This window comes from Paramormyrops kingsleyae, chromosome 15, assembly GCF_048594095.1.
Source record: "Paramormyrops kingsleyae isolate MSU_618 chromosome 15, PKINGS_0.4, whole genome shotgun sequence".
NCBI classification, from domain to species: Eukaryota; Metazoa; Chordata; class Actinopteri; order Osteoglossiformes; family Mormyridae; genus Paramormyrops; species Paramormyrops kingsleyae.
In genome coordinates, this window is record NC_132811.1 from 11,895,312 (window position 1) to 11,917,084 (window position 21,773).

A 21,773-nucleotide genomic window follows, 5' to 3' on the forward strand; every position below is an offset into this window, starting at 1 on the left:
GGCCTGTGAGAGGACACGTTGTGGGTATATGCTGGGACGGACCCTTCAGTTTGGCAAATCGGGCCATGTGGTGCCTTATTGTAGAGGTTTACACTAGTAGGTAAGCAATGTAGTATTTCTCACATCCAAATACATATACAACACATACCAAAGGTCTACAACACACTCAATGGACATTTTAGCTCCTGTTATTTTCAATGAGAAATCACACCAGATGTTTTTAAACAATACCCAATAGAAGTCTAGAATTGATATTTGCTATGTATTTCACAGCTGAAGATTAGCTTGGATTGACTAGTTATTTGTTTGCAAGTGATGCTAGTTAGCAGCTGTGTCAAACTGCACAGAGAGGCATCTGTGCTTGTGGCCTGTGGTAGCCTGTGGTGTCCTGTACCGTGTGTGATGTACACTCCGGGATGCTGATCAGGGCAGGGCGGCTCCTGCACACAGCAGTCACCTGGGGAGCTGTGTAAGTGTTGTCTCGATGGCATCAGGGTCACCGCATTTCCCGGGTTTGCCTTATAAACACTTTTGGGGATCTGAAAGGGCCAGCAGGGGTAGTCACATGACACTGGTAACTAGACAACATATGCAACCACACGAGCCAGGTCACATGACCCACCAAGAAGTTATAAGAGTTTGCCAAGGTGGAATCTCATTCTCTTGCTGCTGCGTTTCAATTCTGGACTTGGGTTGCCCCCCCCCCCCTCCTTTGGGTAAGGAAAGTGAGGGTAGGGTTTCTTTATTTTAGGAAACCTGAACTCTTCTGTATGATTTTAATTTTACCGGGGTGATTGCTAGAAGTGTGTGACTCTTCATGGAGGACGCAGAGGTGACTGTCTGGAATTTTATCATTTGACGTGATCCCCTATGAGCCGCTGGGCAACAGACACTGATGCTAACTTGGGTTTTGTTTGTAGGATTTAGAAAAAATGTTTTATGTTTGTTTTTAAAGTGTTGACTATGTTTCTTCCTACCTCTAGCATTGGAACGCTCCATTCCTATCCTGGTGTTACTGAGCTAAGGGGGTATTAAGCGTTCTTGCAAAGCACCAGGCCAGCCACTGTTTTATGGTTATTTGATTAGTTTTTTGAGTTTGTTTCTCTTTTATTGGTTGTCCTGGTTTGCTGCTATGGGTCAAGTTGTATGACACTGAGGGGGCACTGTATTGGTGGGCGTTTGTAACTTCCACACAGAGCTATATACTGCAGTGGTATTTATGTATCTTATGTGTGCCGTGTTTGTCGTGTTGCATGCGCGTGTGGTGTTGGGTTTTGCTGTCTTCCTTTCCCACCAGGGACCTCCTGAGCTGAGAGCTGTTTGTGCCGATCTGACCTTACTATTTGGAGGAGATTCCGCCGGTCACCCTTTGCCGTATTTTTCCTTTTCTATCTGTTTTATTGATTTTAGTTATTTGTACTAAATTGCACTGGTTTGATATCCATATGCCTCTTTGTTACTGTTCCATCGCGGGGAGGGCTTAAAATCAGCCACATTACAGGAAGGAACACTAGTTGTCAGATAGCAAAGCAGGTATCCTGTGCCTCAGACTCCACACACTGAGGCGCAGATCTTGTTAAACATGCATTTTAATTTTTACAAATTTTTCATACAACACTTGTTCTCAGTTTAACAACAATATTTTGTGTTCAGTTCAGAACATATTAAAAGGTAGACAGACAAAATCCTCACACTGGTTTAGAGCAGTATTTTGACAAGCAGGTAGAAATGATAAAAGATCATTTTAAAAACTAAAATTTAGTTAATTCTGCAAGGCACACTGTGATCTTTTAGTTGGATGCCCATTGTCATTCACAAACACCCAGGGGAACAGAAGCGGCCATAGAAGAGGATGCTCTTAGTGGGATTGTGCCTGATGAAGAATAGGAAAGGGTGGTCTGCAGTGAAGATGAGTGGCCGGGGTTTGAACATGATGATACTCCTCGTACACCTGAAGAGACCTGCAGTGGCAGCGGCTGCCTCCGTGCTTTCCTCATTCACCTCCACGAAGGCCTTGTGCACCACTTTGGAGAGCAGCAGGTCATTATCGGGAGACATGCCGGAGAAGTCACACTTCTGTTCATCAAAGACGTCCACCATACCCATGCTGCTCAGGACCTGCTTCATATCATAGGTCTCCTCCAACTTAAACTTGGGCAATTTCACAATCACCTCCTGAAAACGCATCCTGTTTGGTCTCGTCCAGTCCGTAAAGTTCTCATATGTGAGCTTTTGTTCCAGCTTTGGGAGAAAACCAGGTAGAGTCATTAGCTCCTTATTAAAAGTCTAACACTAAAGCATCATTAAATAGCGTAGGATCCCCAGCATATTGTATTGTAACCTTCTAACCTGATTGAAACAAGTATGCAGAGTTTTAAAAGAGACAACAAGCCTGGGTTTAGGTCTTAACATCTGTGGTCATGGCCTGGGATTCAGAAGTAGAGTTTGGTTTGTTTCACATCATATTGACTTGGGTAGCCGTTTCTTAATACTCCTCTAAATGTTCCTAAGTCTATAATTACCACCTATATAACCTGCACTTATAAGACAGAAGGCAATGCCAAGAGACCCCTACTCTGATTTAGAGGTCGACACTTTTTCATAGCAACTTCTGTCATTCAGACCTACCTCCTCCAGCCCATTGACCTCATTTGGTAGCATGATGAGCATGCTGAGCATGCTGAGCTCATTATCCACATAGGGCATCTCCAGAACCTTACACTTGGCCTCTGGAATGTCAGATAAACCAAAGCTGTCTTTTTGGCACATCATCATCACTGGCACACTCTTCTTCCAGAGCAAAAACTGAGGGGATGAAGCAGATTGGGTCAATTTAAATGCAAAAGAACAACCTGAAACTTCATCAATATTTGCGATTGTTGTGCGCAGCAATCACTGTGTTCTGTCACATCCATCCATCTATCTATCTATCTATCTATCTATCTATCTTTTTATTATCTTTTTCTTCTTTAGTTTACCTTGTTTATTTTAAAGGGCATTTCCCTTGTTTTTGCAGGATCAAATCTTCTCTGCCAGTTACCCTTGAAATAGATGGCATTTACCAGCACAAGTCTAGTCGAGGGGTCAAGCATCCCTGGAGTCAGCAAGTTCTTGATTTTTTCTACAAAAAAAGGGGAAGGAGAAAGGGATGTTTCATAAATAGCATATTGATAAATTATTCAAATAACAACGACATCAGTTCCTAGATTTAATCCACTGTCAGGGTCAGCTCCTGTTGTTTCGCTCTGTGTCTCTTCCCCCGCTGTCCTACTCTGTAGTGTTTCCCCTGCGCCCTGTCGGCCCTTCTGTTGTGTGTTTGAATCCCACCGCCTCTGTTTTTGGATTTTGTCCCCAAGTGTTTCATTTGAGTTTTCTAGGTCCTGTGTCTTGTGATTTGTACTTGGTTTTGTTATCATGCTTTGTGCCCCTGCTTGTGTTTTTACCTGTCTGCAATTCCCCAGTGTTAGATTCTGTTTTCCCTGTTTCTTGGTCAGTTCTTAGTTTCCCTGTTTAGTTCCTTTGAGTTAATTAGTTTCACCTGCCCCTTGTTAGTCTTGTTACCCTTCTGTATTTAAGTCCCTGCCTCTGTTTAGTTCACCAGTGGTTTGTCGTGATTGTTTGTTTGTTGCAGATGTTCTTGCTGTTGTGGATTCCGCTATTTTTGATTCCCTGCCTATAGTTAGTTTCCCTTTGTAGATCGTTTAGTTTTGGTAGTTGTCTTATACCCTTTTTATCTTAAATGACTGGGTCATGATTTCTGGTAAGAGACATTGCTGTTGGATTTTTCTGGCGCTTTAATCACCACAGAAAGAATGCCACTCACTCCCAATATATTTGAGAAAAGCCCAACATTTCATGTCTGGTATCTCTAAAACTAGGCAACTCCCAGCAGAACAACCTAGGGGGATAGATAACACTCACGTCCCTCTAATGCATATATATTTATTGTTTCAGTTTTGGGGTGACCTGCCCCTTTAATATTATGCAAAATATACTGGATATATTGTTTTTCCTCCCTGAACAACAATAAAATTTAATATACATCACAGGAGATGGACCACTCATGTGATTCATTAGCTGTAGCTAGGAATGCACTGTAATCCCACTTTGTCTGTCCGGATACCGATACCTGGGCTTTGGGTGTTAGCTGATACCGAGTACCGACCCGATACCAGTGTTTGATAAGCGGTAGGTCTAACTGTGATCATTCTTTTATGTGTAAGGCAACATCAGGCTTAATTTAAACCTTAAACAAAGCTGTCCCAACTTTGTAAAACAAAATGTAACACGTGCATTATATATGTGTTACATTTATCATTTTGTATGATATATACAATGACAATTTAGTAAATTTATATATATGAATTTATTTACCTTACTTGAAACTCAGTTTTCAAATCGGTCATTTATATCAGGTTCTCAATTCTCAATCTGAACAGTACTTAGAGAGGAACAAAATCTTGGGTGTAATGGCTGATTTATACTGCAAATATGCCATAGCCTCTCCAGAAATGCAACGCACGACGCAGACCACAAGAACTGCGATTCGTCCGTTTGGTAGCGTTCTTTTTTTAATAGGAGAGAAGAAAGGGTGATTGAACCTGAAGCATTAGTTATATCTAACATTTTTAATGTTAGATATCGCTAATGCTTCAGTTTTGTGTTCTCTCGCTTCTCCAGAATTTGCGCTAAAATTTGCTGTTGCGGTCTTTCTCTGTTAGCATTAGCAAACTCCGTGTACTCTAGCTGCACTGTGGTGCGTCTTTAGATATTTGATCAAATTGCGTGCTGTCCTTTCCTCCTCTTGACACTAGTAGAACAATGCTTATAGTCTGTTATACTTGTAGCATTATCTTAAAATATGTCCAAACTGCTGACATCCTCCGCGTACAATCGCCAATTTGCCAATGTCAGTGTTCTCTGTATTTATCCCTAAATAATGTTTCACGTTGAAAATCTCTCGCTGGATACCAAAATCTGATTGGGCAGCAATAAATAAATAAATAAAATAAGAAGAAAAAATGTCAAAGCTGTGAGTTTTAATGTAAAGCTGCAATTAAGTGGTATTGGTTCTTGGTACAGGACATATGAATATGAGCGCAGTAACGGCCCGATACCCGATGCTGGTATCAGTGCATCCCCAGTTGTAGCCACGGACGCACCGTTTGTCTGCTTCTCCACCCAGGTGTTAATGTTCACCCTGGCTGCCTCGACGTCTGATTGGAAGTTAACAGGCTCCAGTTCACCCTTTTACTGTCAGTAAGGAATTTCTGTGGAGTCATAAAACACAGGAAGTGGGTCTTTCACAATCACCTAACCTTTAGAGGATCTTAATAATTTAGCGGTCAGGCACATGAAAAAGGCAGGAAAAAAGCAGGAAAGCTTTAAATATAAGTATTTTTAAATACAACTTCTCATGAATCTTTACCCAGTCCACAGTAAGGATGTTTCGTAGAATAATATTATGGGGGGAGACGGAATTAAAATAATAAAGATCTCACCTCAACAAACTGATAAGACTCGTCTCCAAACAAGCGGTTGGCAATGCTCAGTGAATAAGGGGCCCCAGGTTTGTTAAGCAAGGACAATAGCTGGCTGAATCCAACATGAACATCTTCCTCAGCTTTGTGAAAATGCAGAGTCTGCAGGTAGATGACAAATAAGCATGTGTGGCCTTCTGGGTGAGAAGATGTAACTCAGACATTCCCGCCATCCCAAAGGAAACTTACCTCCTGTTGTAATGACAACAACGTACCCAAATTAAAATGTATTTATCAAGTGCACAACAGTACAGCAAACAGCAGTACAGCAAACAGCAGTACAGCAAACAGCAGTACAGTACATGCAGACAATGAACTGAGATTCTCAGAGAGCTCAATATAGCTCAATATATTCGCCTCTTCTCACGTCATGTAATTCTGTTTTCTCTGTTCTTCCTATGACCGGGTCGCTGCTCGTGCGGTCGACCGGTTGGCTTGTAGAGCGGCTGTCTTCCTGACCTGTCTTCCCCCACTGTGATGTCTGTATATGTATGGTCGGGTTGATCTTAACACTGCTCTATGTGCCATCAAATTGCCCCTCGGGGACAAATAAAGTTCTGATTGATTGATAGTAATTGATATACAAGAGAAATTAGTAAAAAAGTAAATGGTGAGAAGAACCATCAGTTTCTTTTTAGGCTATCATGCCCAGAAGGTAAAATATCTTCCGTTTGTCACCCTTTGTTGACACTATGCGGGCTGCTTCAACTTTGGCTCAATTTTTCTCAAATTTTGTGCAGTTTCCAGTTTCACTTTTTGTGTTGTCATGGTAATGGGATCAAGTGTCTGAGGCTGCCCTTCTCTTTGCTACCACTATGTGGCGGTGTTTCAATATCACTTTTGTCAAAATACCATTTTCAAGCAAAAACCAGCCAGCTCTGCTTATTTAAGCTCAGTATTTCTTACAACCTCAGTTCAGCCATCAAACCTCTGCTCACATATATCTGTCCACATGTGGACTCTAGGCATATTTCTTGCCTTTTTGTGTTTATGAGTCTATCCTGTGTTGTAACTCTGCTGGGAATGACATCAACAAGACACTTTCTGGGTACAAACCTGCGCCATCTGAGCGGCCGTGTCACCCCGAGCCCCCAAGTACACCATGGCCAGGGCGGAGGAAAGGCTGAACGGTGAAAAGATGACATTGTCCTTGTTACCGCTACTAATCTTCGTAAAGAGATCCAGCGAGAAGCGGGTGTTTGCGGCAGTCAGAGACTCCATTGCGAGTGTCCTGGAATGACATGTTTCAGAGCAGATAATCACTGTTGGTTTAATGTATTTATTCAGTCTGTACTGACACAAAGTTATAAATGAGCAAGTTATCTTGGGTGGCTATATAAATAAATTTGCGCTACTCTCAGGAAAAGACAATGGCACTGTTTTCTACAGTCTTTGTACAAAGCAATTGTTCCTGATTTTGCAGAGTCTCGATTAATTGCACATCATATTGTATCCAGACCCTCTCCCTCTTCTACTTTCAACTACGCCACTCACTCTTGATTGAGCAGGAAATGAAGACACCTAACTGGCCCCTACTATAAGGGACCACCCTGCACTGGTAAAGTTCAAGTAAATGAACAGTTGAAGGCTGAGGTGCAAAAGCTATATAAACAATACTTTATTTACAGAGTTGTCACAAAGACAGTTAAAAGGCTGGATCCATAAGTTTGCACACACCACTAAAATAGTAACATTGAAAGCACTCTCCGGTCCATAAAAACGAACAATTAGAAACAGGCGAATCCACCTTACAGAGTCCTGGGTGGTATCCCAACCCTCAGCATTACCACGTGCTCCTCTGCAAATTCAAACCTAGATCAATCCACACCAATACCACACCATTATAACAAATGCAGCAATCACAAACGTGCTATATCATTTAAATGAGCACTCTCAATTTTAAGATGTTACCGAAGTGCAAGTGGTTAAACATGCCAAGTGTGTGCCCACCATACACGCTTAATTAATAATGAACAATATTACAACATATCAACAAAGGAACTCTCAAGCACATAAAACAGTAACAAAGCCAGGGATAAGAGAGAAGATAAGAGGAATTTTACAGGCTTAGCTTTTTCGTTTTTATACTGAACTAAAGTTGTGCCGTACTGCTTAATTTCATCTAAAAAATTGGGGGAAAATTGGGTTTAGGTCTTAAAACCTTTTTCTTATGAATGTGGAATTTTCCGTATGCAATACTGAATCACATAAATAATGTCTGCTTGTTATGGATTGGACCGGGGAAGCAGGAGCAGGGAGACGGAGAATTGGGGAACGAGGGATTTATTGCAGGAACCATCACTGAACACGAGGAAAACAAGCAGCAACATCACAATGTTAATGACCGGACTGGGGAAACATACTTAAACGCGACTTAAATACATTGGATTAATCAATGGGCTAAGCCTGCGTGCATGCTTGTAATCAGAAAGTCGCCGGTTCAAACCCAGCCACAGCACGTCTGCGGGTCCTTGAATTAGTTCCTTAACCCCCAGCTCCCTGGGCGCTACTACGCGTGGCTGCCCTTCGCGGACAACTTACTCAACAAAGAGCAAGCTGAGGAAATGAGCAAATGAGCAAATGAGCAAATTTCCCATGGGGAAATTTTACAATAAAGTAAAATTATTATAACAACATGAAGAAACAGCTGGTAAACACGGGGATTCCACACCAGGTAGATGAGGAAGCGTGGCACACAGGAGGAGCAGACGAGTGGGGCATGACACTGCTCTTAACCATCCAGCCATCCATCCATCCATTTTCCAACCTGCTTATCCTACTGGGTTGTGGGGGGTCTGGAGCCTATTCTGTATGCAATGGGCACGAGGCAGGGAGGCCAGCCCATCAGGGGGCACACTCACACACCATTCACTCACACATGCACACCTATGGGCAATCTAGTAACTCCAATTAGCCTCAGCATGTCTTTGGACTGTGGGGGGAAACCGGAGTCCCCACGACAACACGGGGAGAACATGCAAACTCCACACACATATAACCCAGGTCCCAGAGGTGTGAGGCAACAGTGCTAACCACTGCACCACCAAGTCGCCCCACTGCTCGGAACCCCTCATTTTAAAAATAAAGACGTCAAACATTTCAATTGTCACTTTCCTTCCAATCTTATTACTAATAAAATTAGATAAATCTATTCAAAACATTCTTGTATAGATACATTTGAAAACAAATGAATAGTGGACTCTGTTTCCATGCCACAAAAACCACAATTGTAATCTACCGTGTTTCCCCAAAAATAAGCCCTAATACGATTTTTCAGGATGCTCGTAACATAAGGCCTACTCCAAAAATAAGCCCTAGTTACTATCCCATGGATTGTACGCAGTGTTACCAACATTTCGCGAGTATTTAGACCCTTCTAGCTACTCCTTTTTTTAAAAAAAAAAAAAAAAAAAAAAAAGCTACTAGCGAAAAATCTAGTGACTTTTTCTGGTGTTACTGGAGACTTTTGGAGACTCTGACGTGAAAGTACGTATCGTTCTTACTTTTCTCACGGAGCGACGGGGGCTGCCGTGGGCTCCTCTCCCGTCCCAAAGCACTCACAGGCGGACAGTCCGCGCGCAGCAGGCCCGCCCAGCTACAGTCAGAGTAGGAGATGTGCATCATTTTCTCACACTTCCATTGACGGTTCTTTTCTATTGTTCTTTTTTTTGGTCCGTTTAGATTGTTAGTGTAGATTTTATACAAAAATGTCATGGTTAAAAACGTTCACTGTTAAATTGTTTACTGTGACTTATACACTTAAGCAAACTTAAAAAAAAAAAAAAAAGTAACTCCGCCAGGGTTTCTCTTTGGGGTCACTTTTGCCGGTCCCAAGCCCGGATAAAGGAGAGGGTTGGAATTGTGATATATAAAGAAACAAGAATCGAAAGAAGAAATTTCATTTGTAGTTCTAAACGTATTCGGCTGTTTTTTAAACTACTTTTCGTCTCTTCCAATACATTATTCTTCTCTCTTACACCGTCCACTACATTTACATGCGCATTATCCAAATGAAGTGACGGCGTCATTTAGCGACTTTTGGGACAGTCAACAGCTACTTTTCTTCCAGAGGAGCTGGCAACAGTGACTGCGGTAACTAGAATGAGATGCGATTATACGTAAACAGGAAATAATATTTTGACCCCCAGACAAGACGAGCGCTAAAAGAGCGTGGTAAAGTTGGTTTTATATTTGATATTTGTTTGGTATTCGGATTTGCCTCCCCTATATCTTTGAAACGACACCACCAAAAATCCCAAATGTCAGATTTTCTTTTTCAGAAGAATATACAAATTGTACTGCAACATTGCATAGTGATTGATATATTCATTAATTATTGTAGTGATGAGGCATTTTCCGCGAAACCAATAATCCAGCGCTGGAAGCGCAGCCTTTTGCTAGAGACCGTCCACAAAGTGCATTCGGGGGAACCAAGCATTGCTACTGGAGCATTATTGCTAAGATTTTCATAAAAACATCTGTGAAATTGCAATAATTTCACATTCATAGTAAACCAATTTGTTACACGTCAAAGGTTGTAGTAGTTGCCAGATGTGATCATTGACTTACTACAAGTGGAATTTCACAGAAATATCCAGCCATGAGTTTACTGACTTACTACAAGTACCCCTAAAGGGACCAAAGGAACTAAACAGGGGACACAATGGAACTCAGAGCACAGCACCACCTGGGGGAAACAAATTCTGGTTCTAAAGAAAGGGAGTTGCGAGATATTCAGGATGGAATTTGGAGCTTGGGGATTTACGACGATGTTCCAGAAGAAGATGACGACTATATTTAAATAAATATATACGCAGTAGGTTTTTGTTCATGAATAAATCCGTTACATTGTATACAATGAAAGAAACGGTTAGAAGATGACATGATGTCTGTATTTGAATAAATGTGGATTTTTGTTCATGAATATCGGTAAATGTACTGTAGTTTGCTGTACATGGGAAAATAAGACTTCCCCTGAAAATGAGCCCTAACGCGAATTCTGGAGCAAAAATTCATATAAGACCCTGTGTTATTTTCGGGGAAACACGGTAGACAGTGCGTCAAAGACCACAGCATGTTCTTTAGGTATTTTAAATGAAACTCCGCATATGTCATTAGAAGGTCATTGGCATTCAGTAGCTGCCCAATAATCAAAATACCATTGTCAAACCATGATTTATAAAACAAAGTCTTATTTTTATATACAGCTGAATCAAGACGCCTTCCTTTGATCGACCGGAGATACCGTCATACATACTCTCCTCGATCACTCCTGGGTCCTAATTAAGGTCCCACTGGTTACATAAATTGCACACTAATTTCATACTATAGTCATGCCAGTAGAAATGCTGGATTCAAATTTACAAGACTTTAATACTTACTGCTTAAGCTGCAGTTATGAATTTTCGCTTTCAGCTCTAGAAACTTACAGCGGGCTATGAATCACATCTCTTCCGGCAATTGTTCACAGAAACAATGCCACTTTTAAAGTGAAATAGATCATTAATATGATATAAATATAGCAAAAATTAATAAGGTCATATTGCGTTATAAAAGGAAGAATTTTCTCCCTTCGGCTCTTACATAAACTTAAAATCAATATTGCCGTGTAAATTACTGCAGTCGAATAGTTTCCTAATTATTATTACGCAAACCAATTATAAGACTTTTGAACATTTCCAAACTGGCGCTTTGGTTTCTCACAAAACTCTACTTATATACCTATTATTATTATTATAAAAAAATACGTTGTCTGGGTCCCTGAAATTCTTGCCCATTATTCCCCATTATGGGCAGCCCTGTGGTATTCGTGCATATCCATCCACAATCATTACTGCTGGGAAAACAGAGAACCCGACGGAAACGCCCCGACAGAGTAGATCATGCAAACTAGACCCATGGAGGAGACTCCAACCCCAGTCACAGAGGTGAGAGGATATGGCGCTATAGCCACTACACAATATATCCATTAAAATCGGTATCTTAACGATAGAATCAATTCTCAAAATGAAACATTGTAATGGAATATAATCTGTATTTAAAGTATCGATCTGCATATCTTCATCAGACATTATCACTTGCAGATCAAGATTGCATTACACGAGGAAGAAGGTCGGTGTGTTTTACCCGCTTGTCCGAAAGAAAAAAACTTATACGCCGACAGTGTACAACCGAGGCACGGCAGCAGGAGCGCTAATACTTTGCTTCCGGGTTTTAGACCTTTTAGCTGTGCGCCCCAGCAGACAGACTAATATCTAATGAAGTAATATGCTGTCAATGTAATGCAGTGACAAAACGCGATTTAATACGAAAATGAAAGAAAACGAAACAAATAACCGGTTCTGCTGCAGTACAGAAAACACGTTTATGGTTTATTAAATTTTTTCCGCTTCTCTAATACTCCCAGGGAAGCAGAATGGACTGGATGACCGTCGTGCGATTTTTTCTCTGGTTAACCAGCAGGGGACGTTATACGTGAATTATGCAGTAATGGAGAAGCGTGATCTGATAGTATCGTTCATTACTCTCTTGGTTAAACACTTGCGTAAAACAATGAATGCAGGATTGCCGAGAATAACGTTTTGCAGATTTTAATGCGGACTGTGCAAGTAAGCATAAACATGGCGTAACATACACGGGGACTGACGTTGTCTGCCCGTTAGGACCCCTAACAACCCAAATAATACTATGCGGCACATAAACGCATGATGGCAAATAAAATAAATTCAGTGCTTTGGCCTGAATGTTACAGTCACCTCCGTCAAGATATCAGTGCAGTTATACGAAGTGATTCGAGTGAAGGTACAACACCAGAACAAGCCAGAATACATTCCATTTGTAACCAATGAAAGATCTTATCCATTTGCTTGTAAAAGTTACATCTCTGGCACAGTCATCAGAAACTATATAACAAACTATTCAATAAGCTAAGCTGATGAGTAATGCAGTTACTGTTCAGCAAAGAGTGGGGCAGTGTGTACTTGTGTGAATTTGGACTGTGACTGGAAGGTTGCTAGTTGAAATCCCATGGGCAGAGTCATGTCCCAGTTGGGCTTTTAAGCAAGACCCTTAAGCCCCAATCACTCCTGCACCAAGACGTTAAGCAGCAGATCCTTCAAGTCCTCTATGTTGCGAGGTTGGGCCGCCATGGATCGGAATTGTTTGTCCAGCACAGATCTTCTTTCATTGCTCCAAGGTCCAGGTTGATGCTCTTCTGTGAACTGTAGGTGTAACTGTCCCAATGACAGTGTGTTCTGAAAGTTCATTTTTGTTATAAATTGAGATACCTAAATCTGTTGTGATCTTTACAATTTATTTAAAATATGTTTATTGAATAATTAAAAATTCTATGTAAATTGACGCAAAGCGTAATGGGTCACATGACTGACGTTTGGCATGGTTTTGGCGCGGTGGCACTGGGGAAGAGGTAGTTGCACAGTGCTGTAAGGGATTTAACGCTGCATGTGTTCAAAGAGGCGCACACGGTAATTGTTATTTTTTTTTGTGTTGTATGTGATTATAATTAAGTGTGTATTTATATGTACGATGTATCTTTGTTTCGGTTAATTGTGAGTGTGATGTATTTTGGACGAGCTTGCGTGTTTGTGACGGGGCTGCTAAGGAAGAGACTTGTATGGACTGTGATGTAAATTTTTGTCTTAATTTTGTTATAGTTTTCACGGTGTCTGCTGAGAGGAGAGAGAGAGAGAGATACAAATAAACCCTCAAAGACATCTGTATGAAGCGTGGCAATTGTTTAATTGGACCCGTGTAGCTACAGTAGGTGCTTTTGAGGGTGGACAGGGGTGAGCATGGACACTCTGCTCGGTCTGTGGCTACACAGCCCCATGTGCAGCAGGCTGCGATGCACCATGTGCTGTGACTCTCGTCCATAACTATCATTAACATTTTCTGTGAATTGTGTCACAACAGCCCATCTGTCTGTTTGTGGACTGCTGTGCTATGCTGATTTCAGGCGGCTTGAAAAAGCATTTTATTTAGACTGGTGGGTGACACAAGTCAAAATCTGTACTATGAGGTAGACAGTAAGCAACAGTTTCACATTATTCCAGTCTTTAGTCTTTATATACCTGGGGTGGGGCGATAGTATCCAAACACAGCAGCAATGCAATCGGTCTGGCTCAAGAGACACTAGGGTCCTGCAACCAGCTCAACCCCCAAACCAAAGAAACACAGGCCTTAGTTTCAAGCAATGTCCTCAGTGTCATCAAAGGCTTACTTTGTCTCAGGAGATAATGATGTGTGTGATCTAAAATATAAAATGGCTCTAGTCCCAGGAATGTTCCTCAGCATATGAGACACAGGACAGTATATATCAGTCTTGCTGGCTAAGGGTAAGGCCTGTGAGAGGACACGTTGTGGGTATATGCTGGGAAGGAACCTTCAGTTTGGCAAGTGGGACCATGTGGTGACTTATTGTAGAGGTTTATACTAGTAGGTAAGCAATGTAGTATTTCGCACATCCAAATACATAAACAGCAGATATGAAAAGTCTACAACACGCTCAATGAACATTTTAGCTTCTGTTACTTTCAATGAGAAATCACACGAGATGTTTTTAAACAATATCCAATAGAAGTCTAGACTTGATATTTGCTATGTATTTCACAACTGAAGATTTGCTGCAAGTTTGCAGTGGTTTAAAACTCCAGAGAGGCGTTTGTAGCCTGTGGTGTCCTGTACCGGGTGTGATGTACACTCCGGGATGCTGATCAGGGCAGGGCGGCTCCTGCACACAGCAGTCACCTGGGGAGCTGTGTACGTGTTGTCTTGATGGCTTCAGGGTCACCGCATTTCCCAGGTTTGCCTTATAGACACCGAAGAGACTTAGATCATGTTACATATGCATTTTTATTTCCACTCATTTTTCGTACAGCACTTGTTCTCAGTTTAAGGGCAAAATTTGGTGTATGCTGGTCAAATACATTAAAAGGAAAACAGAGAAAGTCTTCAACATGGTTAATGATAAAACATTTTCAAGGATTTTACTTATTCTCACTTTCAGGATAATCTTTGGTGTTTTGTTCAAAATACATTGTAAAGGTCCACAGAAAAAGTCCTCAAATTGTTTAAGGTGCACTTTGATAAGCAGGAGTAAAAACGCCATTTTTAAAGTAATTTAGTATCACAGCGAAGCACACAGTATTCGGTTATCTTTGTTATATTTACCCATCATGTTCCACCTGAGAAATGCTCAGGCTTTGGGGGAACAGAAGCGGCCATAGAAGAGGATGCTCTTAGTGGGATTGTGCCTGATGAAGAACAGGAAGGGGTGGTCTGCAATGAACCGAGGGGGAATCATTGCTGCACAGCGCAGCATCATGATAGCTGCAGTGGCAGCGGCCGCCTCTGTGCCTTCCTCATTCACCTCTACGAAGGCCTTGTGCACCACTTTGGAGAGCACCAGGTCGTTATCGGGAGACATGCCGGAGAAGTCACACTTCTGTTCATCAAAGGCGTCCACAATACCCATGCTGCTCAGGACCTGCTTCATATCATAGGTCTCCTCCAACTTAAACTTGGGCAAACACACAATCACCTCCTGAACGTGCATCATGTTTGGTCTCGTCCAGTCCGTAAAGTTCTCATATGTGAGCTTTTGTTCCAGCTTCGGGAGAAAACCAGGTAGAGTCATTAGCTCCTTATTAAAAGTCTAACACTAAAGCATCATTAAATAGCGTAGGGGATCCCCAATATATTTTATTGTAACATTCTAGTCTGATTGAAATTGAAACACAAGTATGCAGTTTTTTTAAAAGAGATATCAAGCCTGAGTTTAGGCCTCAACATCTGTGGTCATGGCCTGGGATTCAGAAGCAGAGTCTGGTTTGCAGCTTGTCTTACTGACTTGGGTAATCATTTCTTAAAACTCTGATTTAGAGGTTACTGTAGGTCACAAACATGTTTTATAGCAACTTCTGTCATTCAGACCTACCTCCTCCAGCCCATTGACCTCATTTGGTAGCATGATGAGCATGCTGAGCTCTTCATCAACATAGGGCATCTCCAGAACCTGACACTTGGCCTCTGGAATGAAGGTAAAACCAAACTTGGCTTTTTTCTCCATCATCATCACTGACACACTGTGATTCTGGAGTAAAGAAAAAATGAGGGGAAGAAGCATAGTGTGTCAATTTATATACAGAAGCACAACGTGAACTAGCATCAATCTTTAGCATATCAGATACACATACAAATTTGCAGTCAATCCAGTGAAACACCAAGTTTACCTTGTTCATTTTAAAGGGCATTTCCCTTGTGTTTGCAGGATCAAATTTTTTCTGCCAGTTACCCTTGAAATAGATGGCATTTACCAGCACAAGTCTAGTTAAGGGGTCAAGCATTCCTGGAGTCAGCAAGTTCTTGATTTTTGCTACAAAAGATGACAGAGGAGAAAGACAAAGGCATGTTTCTTAAATAGCATAACGTTTTTCAAATACAACAATTTCAATACTATATAAAAAAATGTTGGTAGTATTCTCCCTCAAACAACAGTATTTATCTAGAATAGATTATTGGTTTTGCAAATACTTGACCAGAGGAGCAAGGTCTAGATTTCCCAAATGTGGTCTGAGCCGAAAACCATGGATACTGATAAATTTGCAGGTAACCAGATGCTGTAGAACGCTTCTCTGCATGTCTACATTTCTGCACAACTATTAAGTACTTAACTCTTTTGAGCGACCAGTCATTGAATCACTGTGGAGATCTTGCCTCTACCCAGCTTGTGAAATTTCATCTGACATTAACACGCCTCACTGGAGACTTGTGAATAATCGGTTATAGCAATGAACGCACCGTTTGTCTGCTTCTCCACCCAGGTGTTAATGTTCACCCTGGCTGCCTCGGCGTCTGATCGGAAGTTAACAGGCTCCAGTTCAGCCTTGTAGTGTTTCTTACTGTCAGTAAGGAATTTCTGTGGGGTCATAAGACACAGGAAGTGGGTCTATTGTGATTATGTAATATTTAGAGGATTTTAAAATTTTAGATGTCAGAAGGAATGAAAATGCAGAAGTTAAGAATCCTTATGCAATTCATAGTTAAAAGCATACTTTTGTAGATTAAAGGGGGTGGTATAGGTTTTTTTTTTTTAAAATAATAATCTCACCTCAACAAACTGATAAGACTCGTCTCCATACAAGCGGTTGGCAATGCTCAGTGAATAAGGGGCCCCAGGTTTGTTAAGCATGGACAACAGCTGGCTGAATCCAACGTGAACATCTTCCTCAGCTTTGTGAAAATGATGAGTCTGCATGGTTGATGACAAATAAGCATGTGTGGCTTATATAACTCAAACACCCAGGCATCCCAAAGGAAATCGTTAGGGGGAAAGAAACACCTTAACGTTACCCTTTGACATGCATTGTATTTAGATTCTCCATAGTCAATGTGTGTCTCTGTATATAAAAACACATAACAGATGGGATTTGAATATTGCTGATTATAATTTAAATACATTAATGAGTTTATGTTAAAACTTAGCTGGACATGCATGTACAGGGTTAGGTTAAGGTTTTTGCTTATGTTAAGTAGCAGACATATAGAACTTATAGCAGAGAATAGTAGCTAATGCTGATAACTTTTGATATTGATAAAATTTAAATAAATACCAGCCAAAAATTTCAGTATATTAACCGATATACCACGCACCTCTTGCTACATGTTGATACATATTGTATTTGAAGATGGAAGTAACACAAAACAATAATATTAAGGAAAGAAATATATATTGATCATGAACTAAGAGAAAATTACGATCTGGATTCGACGGGAGAAAAAAAAAAGTAATGCGATTCATATTTTACCCAAAATCGTGCAGCCCTAGTCAGGTGTGCACCACTGAGTATGCTTTTAAGGCTAGTATTGATAGTCATAGAGAATGTATTCGAGTAAAAAGTTATTTGGCTCGAAAAAGTAGTGAAGTAAAAGTTAAAGTTGCAACAATGTAAAATACTCCAGCAAAGCACAACACCCCCCCCCCCAAAAAAAAGAAAGAAAAACACCACTTAAGTACAAAGAATTTGTACTTTGTACCCCTGGGACAAACAAACTCTTCAGAAAGCCCTCACGATAAGCACCTGTAAACGTTACAAGCCAAAGCAGTGTGCCCACACATCTCCCACGTATTAGTGGTCCGCCACCATGTCATTGACCAAGCCCCAACTCCTCCCCATTGGTTAGTTACGTTTTTTCCAGAACATTTTACCCCAGTCTTCATCCCCACTGGAAGCTGTGACTTTTGTTTTTGCTGAAGCATTCCATGGTCAGATTTTGGTTTCCCCGCTTTAGTGGAGTGGAGTACCTAGCATCACAATTTAGCAATACAACACTGGTGAATAACATGACAATTCCTGAAGTTGCCCATATTTAGTGATTATATGAATACCATGCTGTGGGTTTTTGAAGGACTTGCATGCAAATATGCATTTTTACAAAAGGGTGTCAGCTTTCAACACAGAAGAATAGTCTGTTTAACAGACAAACAGTTCATTGGTGATAATAGTTAAGTGGTGAGTAGCTAATGACAGTCATAAATCCAGACAGTTCAATGACTTCAGCTATAAGTTGCCCAATTTAGACCTGGACACTCCTCATGTCAAGAACTACTGTATTTTTTATTTCAGTACAAGCCAAGTGTCCAAAGCAGGATTCTTTAAAAGCATAGAGTCAATATATAAATGGCAAAAGTTTCCTAGAGAATAAAGATACAGCAGATCTAACACGCACTTACAGCATGAAGCAAAATCATAATCCACAGGAAAGCAAGATGCTGTTCAGTGATGGTGCATCATCTCACTCAGTCTTATCACTACCTTTTGTCAGTATTAGTCACATAACTCAAGTAATTGCCTCCTGAGAAACAACTCTGCAGGAATGTTTTCATACTCCAAGTAAACACAGTAATTTCAGCTCTTAATCAGAGTAACCAAATAATCCATGTCAGGGAGGACACTTTGAGCTACTTCAGGTTTTATAAACTACTTTCAAACTGAAAGGCTCGTGTGCTCGGCTAAAAATAGTTCAGTTCTTCTTGTGCTTTGGCTGGTTTATTTCCTTGATCAAAACACTATTCCGGCTGCTTCACATTAACATAATTGACACATGCATGAATACGAGACTGACCAATCAGCACACAGCAAAAACTCAGAAATACAGGTCCTTTTCATTTATATGGTAGTTTACAAATCCTGTCATTGCTCAACTTGTCCTGCCTGACATGGATTATCTGGTCACCCTATTATTAATGGCTTATGAGTTTATATACATTTAGCATAAAAGCATCTTTACTGATACAGAGGAAAAAAAAATCAACACAAGAACTGGCAGTCAAAGAAAGCTCATCCCAGGCCAGGTAGAACAGGACTTCAACATATACAGTAAAAACCCAACTCAACAATGCACAACTCGTTACTGATACTGTGAGTGGCATTCTAGCAATCAGGAGACATTCATGATAAGGTTAACTTGCGTACCTATGGCATAGAATGTAGCTGGAACTCATGAAAGGATTGGTGACGAAACCTTCATGAAGAACTGAAAAAAGCAGCTGATAAAAGCTGCATTGTAGAACAAATCACCACACCCTGACGTTACATAAGCAGACAGTATGTGCCACACCTCTCTGCTCTAAATATAGGACTGTACACCCATAAACCAAGAGAGCATGGAAACTCAGGGTTTACATCATGTATTTCTCAAAATGGAGGCATCCAGAGCATGAGCGTAAAGTATGGGTGGGATGGGGGGGTTGTAGCCCCCCCAATAAATCAAAACCAGGTAATACAACCCTCCAAATAATCATGTTTCCCTCGTAATGGGTGGAGACCTCAGCCCCCCAATGTTCCACCCAAAGTTACGCCCTTGGTCCAGAGTGGAGAATCTGAGTGAATGAACCAAACGGGCATACAAACACCTGTAATTGTACATTAACCGGTGATATGGCTCTAGAAAAACATTTTCATCTGGTAAACACAACATGATGAAACACATTGATCTAGGCCTGTCAAGACACATAATGCAAACAACCAGCTGCTTTTTAAAGACACTTGGCTAGGCAACCAATATGTTTTGTGAAATGTCTTTCATACATCTAAAGTGTGGGAACAGAGGGTTGTTTTGTTCTCAGTTTTTCAGGTTGACTAAAGGGAGAGAAACTCAAGATCAACTGGTGCAGTCGCAATAAGGACTGTGTGTGGCATACACCTGAAAATGCAATAGTGATATCTGTACTATGCTGCTCTTTTACACAAGCTTTTGGAAGAATCAGACTAACACTAAATTAAAACATAAAGCAATACAGTAAAACTAAACAAAAAACCGGGCTATCTGCATCGTGTGCATATTTATTTATTAAGTAACTCTGCTGGGAATGACATCAACAAGACACTTTCTGGATACAAACCTGCGCCATCTGAGCGGCCGTGTCACCCCGAGCCCCCAAGTACACCATGGCCAGGGCGGAGGAAAGGCTGAACGGTGAAAAGATGACATTGCCCTCGTTACCGCTACTAATCTTCGTAAAGAGATCCAGGGAGAAGCGGGTGTTTGCGGCAGTCAGAGACTCCATTGCGAGTGTCCTGGAATGACATGTTTCAGAGCAACAATTCACCTATGATTTATTTGTTCAGTCCGTAGATTTAAATGCCCATATCAAGTTATGATGGGTGGTATGCAGATTAATTATCACTGCAACTACATATGCGGTTACTGGTTAGTGTAACAATCTTCGAACATGACTCAACCTGACTGGGTGAGCTCTGGATTCATGTCAAACTTTGAACATATTTCCAATCCTCCGAAATAACTAAACAGACAACATAAATAATTCAAATAAAGAAATTCCGAACAAGAAAGGAGAACAAAAAAATCACCCCAGAGCGAACAAACCCGGAACGAGCTATAGTTACGCGACATCACACAACTACACCTCTGAACGTCGAACGAAATCAGCTCAAATAGGAGTAGCGCTTCATCACTTCTTAGTCTTATTCATGTCAATAATTTGAGGTTATATCATATTACCAAACAGCAATTTTATTATGCTAGGCGGGGTGTAAGGAATAATCTCTCATAAATTGTAAGTTACACGGTGCATGAATTTATCTTTACGGCAGTCAGTATGTTGTATGTAAAACGTTAATACTTACGGGTCGGCGTGCGGTGAAAGGTCTTTACTTCTGTGATGCACAGCTGGGTATGTATCTTATCCGTTCCAGGTATATTTTACCAACCATCCGTTTGACACGCCCAAAACCTATCATCGCGTGTACGCAGTATCCAACCCAGTTCCAGCAAACCACGCCTTTTTGAATAGCAATCTTTTCATTGGCTAACCCTGTGCCGCTCGGCTTTTGTTAAGTTGATAGTTGTGTTAAGTCTTGCCAACTTAGTGACTTTGTCTATATATTTAGCGAGTTTTTAAAACCCCTCTAGCGACTCGTTTTCAAAAAAGCGACTAGCGACAAATCTAACTACTTTTTCTGGTGTTATTGGAGACTCTGACGTGAAAGCACGTATCATTACTCTTCTCACCGAGCAGCGGGTGCTGCTGTCGGCTCCTCTCCCGTCCCAAAGCACTCACAGGCGGACAGTCCTCGTGCAGCAGCCCCGCCCAGCTGCAATCAGAGCAGGAGATGTGCATCATTTTCTCACATTGCCATTGAGTTTTTTTTCTATTGTCATTTTTTGGTCCGTTTAGATTGTTAATGTAGATTTTATACAAAAAAAATGTTATGGTTAAAATGTTAACTGTTCACTTGTTTACTGTGACTTGTACACTTAAGCAAACTTAATAAAAGTAACTCCGCCAGAGTGTCTCTGCAAGGAGAATGGTTGTTATTGTGATATAAAATAAAACAAAAATCGACAGAGGAAAGTTCATTTGTAGTTCTAAACGAATTTAGGGTGTTTTAATCACTTTTTGTCTCTCCCACGACATTTTATTGCTCTCTCCTACAGCGTCCATTACAATTACACACTTATGCAAATGAGGCGATGGCGACTTTTGGGACAGCCAATAGCTACTTTCCTTGCTGAGGAGTTGGCAACAGTGCTGTTAACTTCTCTCTGGTAATTTTGCCAAGAGGTAAGGAGCATGCACTGATTACAGTGCGTTGCCGCACCCACCACACGACAAACCACCGGAGGGATGAGAACCGGAGTGCAGCCATGTGACGGTTGATACCTCAGCACCACACTAGTCCTAATGCCCAA

At 41.1% G+C, this 21,773-nt stretch overlaps 1 protein-coding gene and 1 pseudogene across 2 annotated transcripts; both read right to left on the minus strand.

Annotated features, from left to right (window-relative positions):
* Positions 1 to 1,571: 1,571 nt before the first annotated feature.
* LOC111854989 (leukocyte elastase inhibitor-like) lies at positions 1,572 to 9,643 on the minus strand (annotated as a pseudogene).
* A 4,749-nt stretch (positions 9,644 to 14,392) lies between these two features.
* On the minus strand, positions 14,393 to 21,144 carry LOC111854996 (serpin B6-like). 2 transcript variants are annotated; one of them, XM_023833558.2, is made up of 8 exons: positions 20,708 to 21,144; positions 19,963 to 20,137; positions 17,767 to 17,862; positions 16,669 to 16,809; positions 16,359 to 16,476; positions 15,791 to 15,933; positions 15,496 to 15,651; positions 14,393 to 15,168 (listed from the first exon to the last, which is right to left on the minus strand). In XM_023833558.2, the coding sequence occupies exons 2-8, from the start codon at positions 20,125 to 20,127 to the stop codon at positions 14,755 to 14,757; spliced, it is 1,233 nt and encodes a 410-aa protein (XP_023689326.2). In that variant the 5' UTR covers positions 20,128 to 20,137; positions 20,708 to 21,144; the 3' UTR covers positions 14,393 to 14,754. The 2 variants fall into 2 exon arrangements, with proteins under 2 accessions (XP_023689326.2, XP_023689328.2); XM_023833560.2 differs by lacking the exon at positions 17,767 to 17,862 and having other exon boundaries at positions 20,708 to 21,143.
* Positions 21,145 to 21,773: the final 629 nt, after the last annotated feature.